Source organism: Nomascus leucogenys, chromosome 3 (assembly GCF_006542625.1).
Source record: "Nomascus leucogenys isolate Asia chromosome 3, Asia_NLE_v1, whole genome shotgun sequence".
Lineage (NCBI taxonomy): Eukaryota > Metazoa > Chordata > Mammalia > Primates > Hylobatidae > Nomascus > Nomascus leucogenys.
The window spans coordinates 97,659,779-97,672,267 of record NC_044383.1 but is presented as its reverse complement, the minus strand read 5'-3'; the positions used below and the strand labels follow the sequence as shown (position 1 = coordinate 97,672,267).

At 43.1% G+C, this 12,489-nt stretch overlaps 1 protein-coding gene across 1 annotated transcript; it reads right to left on the bottom strand.

Moving 5' to 3' along the window:
- Positions 1 to 293: 293 nt before the first annotated feature.
- Positions 294 to 10,238, bottom strand: MFSD4B (major facilitator superfamily domain containing 4B). The gene is made up of 4 exons (XM_003255573.2): positions 9,790 to 10,238; positions 7,094 to 7,262; positions 5,580 to 5,696; positions 294 to 3,487 (listed from the first exon to the last, which is right to left on the bottom strand). The coding sequence occupies exons 1-4, from the start codon at positions 9,814 to 9,816 to the stop codon at positions 2,247 to 2,249; spliced, it is 1,554 nt and encodes a 517-aa protein (XP_003255621.2). The 5' UTR covers positions 9,817 to 10,238; the 3' UTR covers positions 294 to 2,246.
- Between the last annotated feature and the right edge of the window lie 2,251 nt (positions 10,239 to 12,489).

Below are 12,489 nucleotides of genomic sequence, written 5' to 3'. Positions count from 1 at the left end.
GTGGCGCACGCCTGTAATCCCAGCTACTCAGGAGGCTGAGGCAGAAGAATCGCTTGAACCAGGGAGGCAGAGGTTGCAGTGAGCTGAGATCACGCCATTGCACTCCAGCCTGAGCAACAGAGTGAGTGAGACACCGTTCCCCACCCCTAATAAATAAATACAAATAAAAAGAGCAAGAGGGTTTTTATCATTAACTTCTCCACCGCTGTCTCCAAAGCTGTTAGGTTATTACATGAACCAAGATTGTGGCAGGCATATAAGGTGAATGGGCAGTGGTCAAGAAAGACGCTGTATTTTACTTGAGACAAAACAACGGCAAATTTATAGAAATTAAGAGAAAGCAAGCCTACTCCAATCAGGTAGAAGTGAGATGTTATTCAGCATAAAATTGGAGGAAGTAAACAAAATTTCATCAATTCTAGTCATTTTTCAAACGATCACCTGCACCAATTCTGCCATATACATATGAAGTACCCTTTCTGATCCTTGACTCCTAGGCCACCCAGTCACCTTCTAATTGATTTCCCAGGTATTTCAGACTAAGGAAAGAGAAACCCTGGATCGGTGACACAAGTATTCCAATCACTGGAAAAGACTGTGCCTCACTGTAAACTACACTTGCAGCGTGACTTGACAGTAACTATGATATGATTACCACACAGACCTGGTGAAGAGCTAATCCTGAGCAAGGCTCAGACCCAGCCTCTGTTACTGAGGTAGGCTCAGGTAGAGGACCTCAAAAGACCCCATCTACAACCCTACTACTAATCTAGTAACACTGAAACAGCTCTTGAAATTAGAACATAGTATCTCCAAATTCCATCTGAACATGGAATATTAGCATATAAAAATAACTTATTTTTAAAATGTCTGTAAAGATAGCATAATTGAATGAATTACTGTATTTCACTGAATCTAAGCCACTAATTGTAAAACACATTATTTTATATATACATATGGGAAAAAACTGTCAATTAAACTTTGTCACAATGTTAAATGTTCACTGATTGTAAGACATGTCCTGATTTCAGGTATGTTAACAGTATGGGGGCAAAAAGTGCAACTTAGAGTCAATGAAATGCAGTACTAAAAAATATATTCTTCAGGTAATTATTCAAATAAGGTATTAAACATTAAGTACACTAAATTGACATGTAATCATTTATCATTAGCACATTCTTAAAGCTATTTATCATTTTGGTTTCACTTCTCATTTGAAATGAAGACTGTGCTGTCACTTGTACTAATTTCTAGCAGACATTTTGCACAAACTTTTAAAACTTATGGATTCCCAATTTGGAAATCATCTCATTTTCATTTCTAGAATCACAGATCAGGAGGCGAGATAAACAAGGCCTATGTTAAGTGACAGAGTGCAGGGCTAGAAGGAGTCAAGGCTTGAAGCCAGGCCCCTTGGGCCCTGTTCTGTGTTCTCTTCATTGAAATTAGAAATCAAGTGAGTCATTATCATTCTTTGATCCAACCCTACAGATAAGGTAAAGCAATTAATAAAACTACTTCTCCATTCTTTTTTTTTTTTTTCTGAGACGGAGTCTTGCTGTCGCCCAGGCTGGAGTGCAGTGGCACGATCTCGGCTCACTGCAAGCTCTGCCTCCCAGGTTCACACCATTCTCCTGCCTCAGCCTCCTGAGTAGCTGGGACTACAGGCGCCCGCCACGACGCCCGGCTAATTTTTTGTATTTTTAGTACAGTCACGGTTTCACTGTGTTAGGCACGATGGTCTTGATCTCCTGACCTTGTGATCTGCCCGTCTCGGCCTCCCAAAGTGCTGGGATTACAGGCGTGAGCCACTGCACCCGGCCCATTTCTCTTTTATGAAACTATTCTCCTCAACTTTCCTGGAAAAATATTGTTACCTGATAATTTGTTCAACCAATCAATTCAACTCCTACATGGTCTCATTCCATGAGAATACCCCCCTTCTCAAAAACAAATGCCTTCTTTGGGTGTTCTGAGGGGTGGAGACCATAAAATATTTCCTCATCAGTCACATATCAAATACTAGCCTTATAACAAGATCCTACTGTACGTGTATGAGACCATTTGGTTATTTATGGAAGACTCTGGGAATTACAGAACATTTCAAAAATTTTTAACATTCGCTATAATTTGGATCTAAAAATTTTAATCCCCAAAGCATGGTGAACTTCTGCTAATGCTCTGCTCTGAATGGTGTCCTCAGAAGTGGCAGTTATTCAAAATTGTCAGTGAGTGATCCATCTTCTCTAAATGTTAGTCCCTTTTGTCCTGGTTTCTGGCAAGTGCTTCACATGGGAACTGCCAGTATTAAAAGAAGACTCAAACACCAGTGCATTTGATGGGTATTGATTATAGACTTCAGCTGTGGGCTCCGTCAAACTACTTCTAGATGTCTCTATTATAGAATGCCTCACTGTATCATTCGTTTCAATCATTTCAAAATCCATTTCATTCCATTTTTCTGCATCCTCCTCTTCATTCTCTTCCTCATATTCATTTAGCCTGGAGCTAGAGAGCAGAGCTTTCTGGTCCTCACTCTTTCTGTCTTCTTTTCGCTGGCGATCAAGAGGTGAAGTGGCTAATTTATATAGCACAGGAAATAAAATACCAGTAGCTATTGATGCTCCCAAAGAGGTATACAGAACTACAGGCAAATCAGGGTATTTTCCTTGAAGAATTCCAATGACTGCAGGAATAGCCATTTCTCCCAGGGAAGCACCAATTACAAAAAATGCTGCAGATTTCCCATGGATGGTCGTGTACTGCTCAATCCAAGAAACACCACTCGGAAACGTGGTTGCCATTGAAGCCCCATACACTGAAGTTGCTATCCAGAGACAAATTGGGTTCTTGTCAAAAAGCACCAGAAATAATGATGAAGTCAGGCTGCCAATGTTGCTCAATACAATCATGGTTCCAGGCTGTAAACAGGTAGCAAAAAAGATTGCTAGGCCCCTACAGGCTGCAAATGTCCCCCAGAAGATGGAGTTCAACCCAGCAGCTTCGCTTTCTTTCATGCCAGCATGGGTGGTTGCAAATGAGAAAACATAAGAGCCATATGTTACCTCGGCTCCAACATAAAAAAAGAAGAACAGAAAAAGGAGACAAAGAAGGGCGTTGTGATATTTTGCTCTTTGAAATGTCTCAGCAGATGCTCTTGCTTTTCCTTGCTTTGAGCTATTCTTTAAAAACAGACCAAAAAAAATGATGGAAACTAAGAACATGTAACTACCGATAACAGCATACGCCCACAGTAAATTCTTATCATTAGGTACTCCAAACAGAGCTTCTGAGTCAGCGTCAGATGATCGGTTGATTGCAGGATGGAAATCAGACTCTGTGTGGTTTTCAGCAGACGCTGTCGGACCCAAAGCCAGTTTAGCTAGCAGTGGAGCCAAAAAGGCACCCAAGGCAAAAGAGAAGTGTAAGGCCTGCATATGTGGGGCTCCTTTGTCCCCCCAAATAGCCAAGATAAGGACGTTACCACCTGTCAATGAAAGATGGGAAAAATTATTTAAGTTAAACACAGTTACTTACTTACAAAAAAAAAAGTTCACTTATCAGAAAGGGGGTGAGTCTATTTTACATAGCACAAGCATTATAACATCTAATTATCAAACACTGCAACTAAATCAATTCTGAGTAAGGAATTCTAACCCACTACCACCAGGCAACTCTAAGCATCATAACATCATGTACTCACAAATCGAATTCTACAGTCTAGTAGACTACTACTTCCTAGAACCAAGCACATTAGCAAGACACTTTTTATAATACAGTTCTAACATCAGACTGGGGAAGAAATATTTATATATTAATATTTTACATATATATTTAAAAGGCAAAATTTTATCATCAGATAGTAGCCAAATTACCAAAGCTTTTTGTCCTTGCTGTTGGTAGCCACTTGAGGAAAATTACTTACTTATGTATGTAACAGATGCAAAACACACGTCCAGGAACCTGAACAGCCAGGATTCTGGTGTGCCCATTAGAGGAAACAAGGACACCGTTTAGCATCTGAATTTATACTGTCTAAACATCTAGGAGGAGAAAGGCAAGAAGCAGCACATCTTGAGCTATCTTCTTTTTTTTCAACAGATATTTTCAGATAAATATATAATTCTACCCTCTAATTTCATAACCAAATTAACCCTAAAGTAAAATAAAATATTTCCCCAACAGATCACATAACAGCAAAGCAGGGAAGGGAGGGGTAGAAAGCTGGTTTTAGGAGTAAACAGATGTCATCTATGTTATTTAGTAGGTTTTTTGTTTGTTTGTTTTTGAGACCCAGGCTGGAGTGCAATGGCACAATCTTGGCTCTCTGTAACCTCCGCCTCCTGGGTTCAAGCAATTCTCCAGCCTCAGCCTCCTGAGTAGCTGGGATTACAGGCACGCGCCACCATGCCTGGCTAATTTTGTATTTTTAGTAGAGACGCGGTTTCTCCATGTTGGTCAGGCTGGTCTTGAACTCCTGACCTCAGGTGATCTGCCTGACACAGCCTCCCAAAGTGCTAGGATTACAGGCGTGAGCCACCCCCCCCCCATTATTTAGTAGGTTGTTTTGTTTTGTTTTGTTTTTTGAGATGGAGTCTCGCTGTGTCACCCAGGCTGAAGTGCAGTGGTGTGATCTCAGCTCACTGCAAGCTCTGCCTCCTGGGTTCATGCCATTCTCCTGCCTCAGCCTCCCGAGTAACTGGGACTACAGGCACCCACCACCACACCTGGCTAATTTTTTTTTTTTTTTTTTTGAGACAGAGTCTTGCTCTGTCGCCCAGGCTGGAGTGCAGTGGCGCAATCCCGGATCACTGCAAGCTCCACCTTCCGGGTTCACATCATTCTCCTACCTTAGCCTCCTGAGTAGCTGGGACTACAGGCGCCTGCCACTGTGCCCGGCTAATTTTTTTGTATTTTTTGGTAGAGACGGGGTTTCACCGTGGTCTCGATCAATCCCCTGACCTCGTGATCCGCCCATCTCGGCCTCCCAAAGTGCTGGATTACAGGCGTGAGCCACCGTGCCCAGCCTATTTAGTAGGTTTTAAAAGACATGATGATATGGGAAAGAATCTACTGAAGGAGGGCAGGAACTTTGAGGACAGAAAAGAAAAAGAAAGAGCCTAGTCCATACCATAGATCTCTCTTGGCTTGGAAGTCAGGGTAAATGTCAAGTTGGATTAATGCTTCTATGCTTTCTCAGCCAAATAACAGTTCCAAACTTGGTTTAACCTATTAAACCACCAATTCCTCCCATAGTAGCATGATAAAGTTCTACCCCAAGATGAAAGCCTATTCACCCGCACTATAATTACCCACACAGGGGCCCTTCCCTGTTTGTACAATGCAAATCAATTATCTCTCATAGAACAAAATTCTTTAAGTTCATTTCAGAGTTGGCTGCTCAGAAACAGGCCCCCTAACTGGCAAGAATAGCTGCTAGAAGGGTGATTCATTCTGAGTGACTCACAACCAACTCAGTAGGTCTGTGTCATTTTAGGGGTCACTGCAAGTGACAGTATCATCTGCTGTACTTCTAGCAAGTCCCTACTCCCAGAGATGACGTTAAAGAGCTCACTAACCTGTATCCAGAATGCCAATTGAAACACCGAAGATAGCCATCATGACAGTAAGTAATATTGCTGTCTTGCAAAAAGGAACAAGATAAAGACCAACTGTGGTAGCCAACATTGAGATTCCTGGGAAGGTAGAAAGTCAGCTATAAAAAATAATATCCATGCAGTCATGGATCAAGTCAACCTCATAAATGTCCAAACATGCAAAATCAGGTCAAATTTAAATTAGATAATGAGATGAGAGTTTTTGCTTCTAAAAGTGATTGTTTCATTTGAATCTTTTATAATCTTTATGGATTATGAAATATAAATAATTATAACACAAATACATTTCCAGCACTGCTAGTAATCAAACTGCAAATTATACCATAAGGCAAAGTTTTACACCAAAAGAGACAAGCCAAAACTAATTTAAATGATTCACATTTAAGAACCTAACAGGAATTTTTAGACATGAGGCAAAAAATTAAAAATACAAAAATAAAATGCAATTACTAGAGTAGTTTGTAATAAAATTTACTAAATAAATTAGTTTGGGAAATAGGGAGGAAAATACAAGAAATATGTTCTTTCAACCCACTTTGGAAATAAGAGAGATTATTAATTCCTTAACAATAACAAATTATTATTCTTGCTTCCAAAAGAATTTTATCATATTAATCTAAATTTTCTCTAAATATTTCAATTTATTCAAAAAAAGTATATGTTAAAAGCTTTGCCAGGCCAGGTGTGGTGGCTCACACCTGTAATCCCAACACTTTGGGAGGCTGATCCTTTGAGCTCAGGAGTTCCAGACCAACCTGCGCAACATGGTGAAACCCCGGCTCTACTAAAAATACAAAAATTAGTCAGGCATGGTGGCTCACACCTGTGGTCCCAGTTAACTGGGAGGCTGAGATGGGAGGATCGCTTGAGCCCAGGAGGTGGAGGTTGCAGTGAGCAGAGATCGCATCACTGCACTCTAGCCCGGGCAACAGAGGGAGAGGAGACCCTGTCTCAAAAAAAAAGCAGCTTTGCCATCTATTTCCAGGGTGAGATAGAGCACGCTGGGGTTGTCCAACGACAACATGGGGCAGCAGGAACAAAAACATAGCCTATATCAGTCCACCCAACCTCCCTTCCCCTCTTCATTCCCAATCCAGGGTGTAGCCTGGGCAGGTTCAAGGAGCTCATTCTCATCTGTGGTGACCCCAGGAAATCTGCCCTAAATCCTTTAAGCAGAGTTTTTTGGACAACCAGTGTGTGATCCAGGAGTGGTATCTAAATTATAGTGGTTGGGAAGGCTAAGGATTGCTAAGACACTCTAGAGCTAATCTAGATTTCCAGAGGGCCCCAGCACAGATTCCCTCTAACTGTCAAGATGAAAGCAGGTACCAGGGAAACTCAACTGCCACTGAGAACACCTAACACTACCCATTTCAGTGGCCAACCATTCTGCATGCTAGTATTTTCATATTTTCAAAGACAACTTGTAAATTCACTTCACAGTCATAAAGAAGCTAAAATTAGCATTTACTTACCCAAAAGTAAAAAATAATTCATGACATCAACAAGAAATCCACCAATCACAGAGCCATTCAAATATCCCAAGGCACGACCCACAAAAATGAAAGACAGACTACTGATATTTCGGTTCACATTTGTTGCCAAATCTTGAAACGTGGGTCCCACTATAGCAACACTCAATCCCTAAAATTTAAAAAGACAAAAGTTTTTACTTATAATCATTAAAATAATGTCTAACTATGTGGTAGTTTCTTCCACTATAAAAAAAAAAAGGGGTGGAGGGTCTGGGATTTACAATGTAATGTAGGGAATTAGACTACTGTTTTTTTAGTTTTGACTAAAACTCTATTTTTTTTTTGTTTTGACACCTCTCAATTAAAAAAAAATTTTTTTTGTTGCAATCCTGTTTCCTTTCTGAACAATACCTTTAAAAGACTATTCTGTATTAATAAAATGTAATATTAAAACTATTTTTGAGATGGTTTCGTATATTTTGAAATATACTACATGCACAAATAAGAATTTGGGTATTAAAAATTTAAATTGGCTGGGCACAGTGGCTCACACCCGTAATCTCAGCACTTTGGGAGGCCGAGGCAGGTGGATCACGAGGTCAGGAGTTTGAGACCAGTGTGGCCAACACAGTGAAACTCCATCTGTACTAAAAATACAAAAATTAGCTGGGCATGGTGGTGGGCGCCTGTAGTCCCAGCTACTCAGGAGGCTGAGGCAGGAGAATCGCTTAAACACGGGAGGCGGAGGTTGCAGTGAGCTGAGACTGCACCATTGCACTCCAGCCTGGGCGACAGAGCAAGACTCTGTCTCAAAAAGAATAAATTAATTAATTAAATTAAGTCAGGTATGGTTGCTTACACCTGTAATCCCAGCAATTTGGGAGGGAGAGGTGGTAGGATTGCTTGAGCTCAGGATTTTGAGATCAACCTAGGCAACCCCATCTCTACAAAAATAAAAATAAAAAAAATCAGCCCGGCGTGGTGGTACATGCCTGTAGTCCCAGTTACTAGGGAGGCTGAGATGGAAGGATCGCTTAAGCCCTGAGGTCGAGACTGTAGTGAGTTCTGACTGAGCCACTGGAAAACATCAAAACATTGATCAAAACATCAAAATATGATTCCTGTTTTTTATGTTGTTAAACAGCAATATTTCTGGATGCACATGGGGTCCTTCCCCTGAACTATATATATAAAACATACAGGAGATAAACAATTTAAATGTTTCTAAATCTACACTTTTCTTCCACGCCATCAGAATTACAGTCAGTAAAGGTTGCTTAGAAAATATTACACGCCCAAGTATAGAATGACTTTAACAATAAAACTTTACTCAATGCAGTGTCAGCAAGAGGTAAGGATTACAATTGACTTTCAGAGGAAATTCATTGGACACTTAAAGAAAAAAACGCTTCCAATCAGTCTACATTTCCAGAATAACTGATTCTAATTGCCCTGCTCTGCTCTAAATGCATGGGGTGCGCCCCCTGCCCAACTCGTAACAGTCTAAGACCAAGGACCACTAAGGGCCCAGGTGCACAGCAAGCACCTAGTACTTCGAGAGAAGCCTGAGCACAGAATCTAATCAAATTAGTTCATGTCTTCAAAGGATGTACAACAGGACCGGACAGTCAGTGACGACTCACCAAAAGTCTGAGGTGATTTCTTTCTTCACCCCTCCCCAACGCGCCCGATCAAAATACTCTAAGAAACAATAGTGGGTCAGAGTCCCTGAGATGGTAAGTGACCACAAATGACTCTTGGGAGGACTCAATCTCTCAACTCCCCCAGGATTATAATTATCAAGTGATAAGGAGGACGTTTCTGAAAAGTGAATTGAGCGGCGACCCAGGGGTTTGGGAAAAGGCGCTTCTAGGCTTGCCCTTTGCTCCAAGAAAAACATTTAAGAATCTCAAGGTTGGTTTTATTAATAAATAGGACTGTGGGCAGAGTAAGAGACGTATTTCTGGCTCTATCACTTAACCAGCTGTGTGATCCAGAAAGTCACTTTCCCCTCCGGGCCTATTTCCTTATCTGCAAAATTAAGCGGTTGGCTGAATTTGGTCAGACCACCAGGAAGAAATTCCAGAAAAGCAGTTTTTCTGTGTAATAATTTGGGGGTTTAGTGGGTGGGTGCGGAGAGCAGCGGCCAAAGACCTGGGCAACCCCTCCTGCAACTTTCCCATCCCACAAAGGAGACGTAAGAAGTCTTGCTGGGCCGGGCGCGGTGGCTCACGCCTGTAATCCCAATAATTTGGGAGGCCGAGGTTGGCGGATCACCTGAGGTCAGGAGTTTGAAACCAGCCTGGCCAACATGGCGACACCCCGTCTCCACTAAAAATACAAAAAATAGCCGGGCTTAGTGGCAGGTGCCTGTAATCCCAGCTACTCGGGAGGCTGACACAGGAGAATAGCTTGAACCCTGGGGGCGGAGGGTGCAGTGAGCCGAGATCGCACCACTGCCCTCCAGCCTGGGCAACAGAGCGAGGCTCCCTCAAAAAAAAAAAAAAAAAAAGCTTGCTGGAGCTGAAAGACGTATTCAGAAAATCTATTTCCTCCAAGATTAGAATTGTGCCCATTTTCTAGAAGATGAAACTGAGGCCCAGTCAGATTAGTTAACCCGCCCAAGTTCAGTTTGCAAGTGGCGAAGGCAAGACTCGAACGCCCCAGCCTGGGAGTGTTGCAGCCCCGGCTCTCACCAGCCCCAGGAAGGAGGCACACAGCATCAAGGTGGTGAACCACCGCAGCTTGCTGTCGTTCCCACCGCTCTGCCGGGAGACCACCACCACCTCCGGCTCTGGCTCATTCTCCGCCGGGGCCTCCGCCTGCAGGAGCCGCTGCCCCGCAGCCTGGGGCCCGGCCCCACTGAGCTCCACCTCTAACTCCAGCTCGGCGGCTCCGGAGAAGTCGTCTTGCTGCCGCCGCGCTTCTCAGCAGAACCTCTGGAGCTCCGAGACGAACACTGGCCCCGACCCCAGGCACGGCTGTCCCTCCGGGAGCCACCTCCCAGCTGACCGCCCGGAACCGGGACGCAGAAGAGGAACTTCGGCACGCCGCAGGTGTTCGAGTCAAAAGACGCTCGCTCTCCAGCTAGCAGGCGCATGCGCGGGTCACGTAGCGGAAATGTGGCCTCTCGCCAACCGGGATCGCGCCTCAAGCCGGAAGTTGATGTGGTTGCCTAGGAGACCGGACGTGGCTCCCTAGCCTAGGCATCATACTTAGCTGAGCCCACAGAGGCTGGCTGACGTGCGCCCCATGGCGGAGCGAGCTGAAGCTGCAGCCTGCGACCAGAGAAATCAAGGGGTAAAAATGCGGCCAAACCATTATGAGGAAAATAGGCCAAGAATTACACGGTAGCGCCTCGCGCCGGCTCCCCGGTCTCCTGGGAAGAGGAGGGAGCCTGAAGAGCTGGTCCTTATACAGCTTTCTGAAATCCCTGAGATCTGTCGATGAATCGCACATCTTTCACTCCAGAAGTATTTGTTGAACGTCATTGTGTAAATTATCACGTATATTATCTCAATTAACCCTCACGACACTCCAAATTCCACGTTATCCCCGTTGTACAGATAGAAAGATTAAGTCATAGAAAATAACTAACAATCTGCCCAAGCTCAGTCATCGAATTAGTGGCCATATATAAACAGTGTAACAGTAGCTCAAGAAAGAAATCGGGATCCAAAGCTGTGGTTTCAAACACAATTCCTGAAATAATTCCAATTCCTGAAATAATTCCAGGTTGTAAAGAAGTGGAGCGTGGCATCGATTTGAGGAATTTTTTTTAAATACTTTAAGTTTTAGGGTACATGTGCACGACGCGCAGGTTAGTTACATATGTATACATGTGCCATGTTGGTGTGCTGCACCCGTTAACTCGTCATTTAACATTAGGTATATCTCCTAATGCTATCCCTCCCCCCTGATTTGAGGAATTGTTTCCTTTTGCTCTTTAACAAAGCGTACCACAGCCTCAAAATGTTATATACTTTTCTTTGTGGTCTATTTGAAATGTTCTTTTCCACCTGATTCTTCCAACTTTCATCCACTTAGGCTCCCAGACTACAAACCTTAGTCTCATCATTCCTTGCAACCCGTCTTTCCAGACTTACTCATTTAGTCATTAAGTCTTTCCCCGACCCGCACTCCCACTTTTTTTGTTTTTTTGTTTTTTTCTTTTTTGAGACAGAGCCTATGTCGCCCGGGCTGGAGTGTTGTGGCGCTTTTTGGTAGAGACAAGGTTTCACCATGTCGGCCAGGCTGGTCTCGAGCTCCTGACCTCAAGTAATCCGCCTGCCTTGGCCTTCCAAAGTGCTGGGATTACAGGTATGAGCCACCATGCCCCGCCAAGCATTTCTTTCTTTTTCTTTCTTTCTTTTTTTTTTTGAGACGGACTCTCGCTCTGTCGCCCAGGCTGGAGTGCAATGGTGCGATCTTGGCTCACTGCAACTTCTACCTCCTAGGTTCAAGCGATTCTCCTGCGTCAGCATCCTGAGTAGCCAGGATTACAGGCGCGTGCCACCACGCACGGCTGATTTTTGTATTTAGTAGAGACGGGGTTTCACCATGTTGGTCAGGCTGGTCTCGAACTCCTCCTCGTGATCCGCCCACCTTGGCCTCCCAAAGTGCTGGGATTACAGGCGTGGGCCACCGCTCCCGGCCCGCCAAGCATTTATTTTAGAGCAGGTCAGCTGGCATTCCTTCATATGAGAATGTCTTTATTTCACTTTGATTCCTGAAAATATTTTCACTGAAAATAGAGTTCTGGGCTAACAGTTATTTCCTTTCAGCACAGAAAGATGGGATTTCTATTCGAGTTTTAGCTACCCATGCCACCCAACAGTTCCTAGCTGGGGTCTCTCCTCAGGACAAACCACAAGAAAAGAAGAAAAAAGCCAGGAAATTCATCCCCTTGCAGGTTTCTAAGTTTTGACTCCCTACCTCAATTCTTTATTTACTTTTCAGAGTCTGCAGGTAGTTGCCATTTGTATTTTGTCATGAGTCTTTTAGTTGTAATCAGTGAGAGAGGGGCTGAAGTAGACTAATGACGCCAAACCAGGACGTTTTCTACCTATCTTTGGAGAATCCTTGTTTAAAAAAAAAAAAAAAAAAAAAAAAAAAACCTACTTTGGTGTCAGGCTTTTCTGACCTGCCTTTCAGCCTTGAGGCTGGTTTAGTTTCACTAATTCTTATATAGTTGTGCTGCTGCTAAATCTTGTCACAGGTTTTACCTCATGTTACAGTTCTTTTAGCACTTATCTTCAGTTCCTTAGTAGATTATAAACTCAATGAGATTGAAACTATGAGTGTTATATGTCTCTCCCCTAACATTGTATTACATACTGAATAACTATTACCTAACTGAATTGATTAATTACCTAACTGAATTGAGGTTCAGTAAA

Coding starts and splice junctions, on each gene's coding strand:
- MFSD4B (XM_003255573.2), bottom strand. CDS start 9,816: ATGCTGTGTGCCTCCTTCCTGGGGCTG. Junction 5,697..7,093: donor GAATTATTTTTTACTTTTGG/GTAAGTAAATGC, acceptor CTACCTTCCCAG/GAATCTCAATGTTGGCTACC. Junction 3,488..5,579: donor AATTGGCATTCTGGATACAG/GTTAGTGAGCTC, acceptor TTTCATTGACAG/GTGGTAACGTCCTTATCTTG.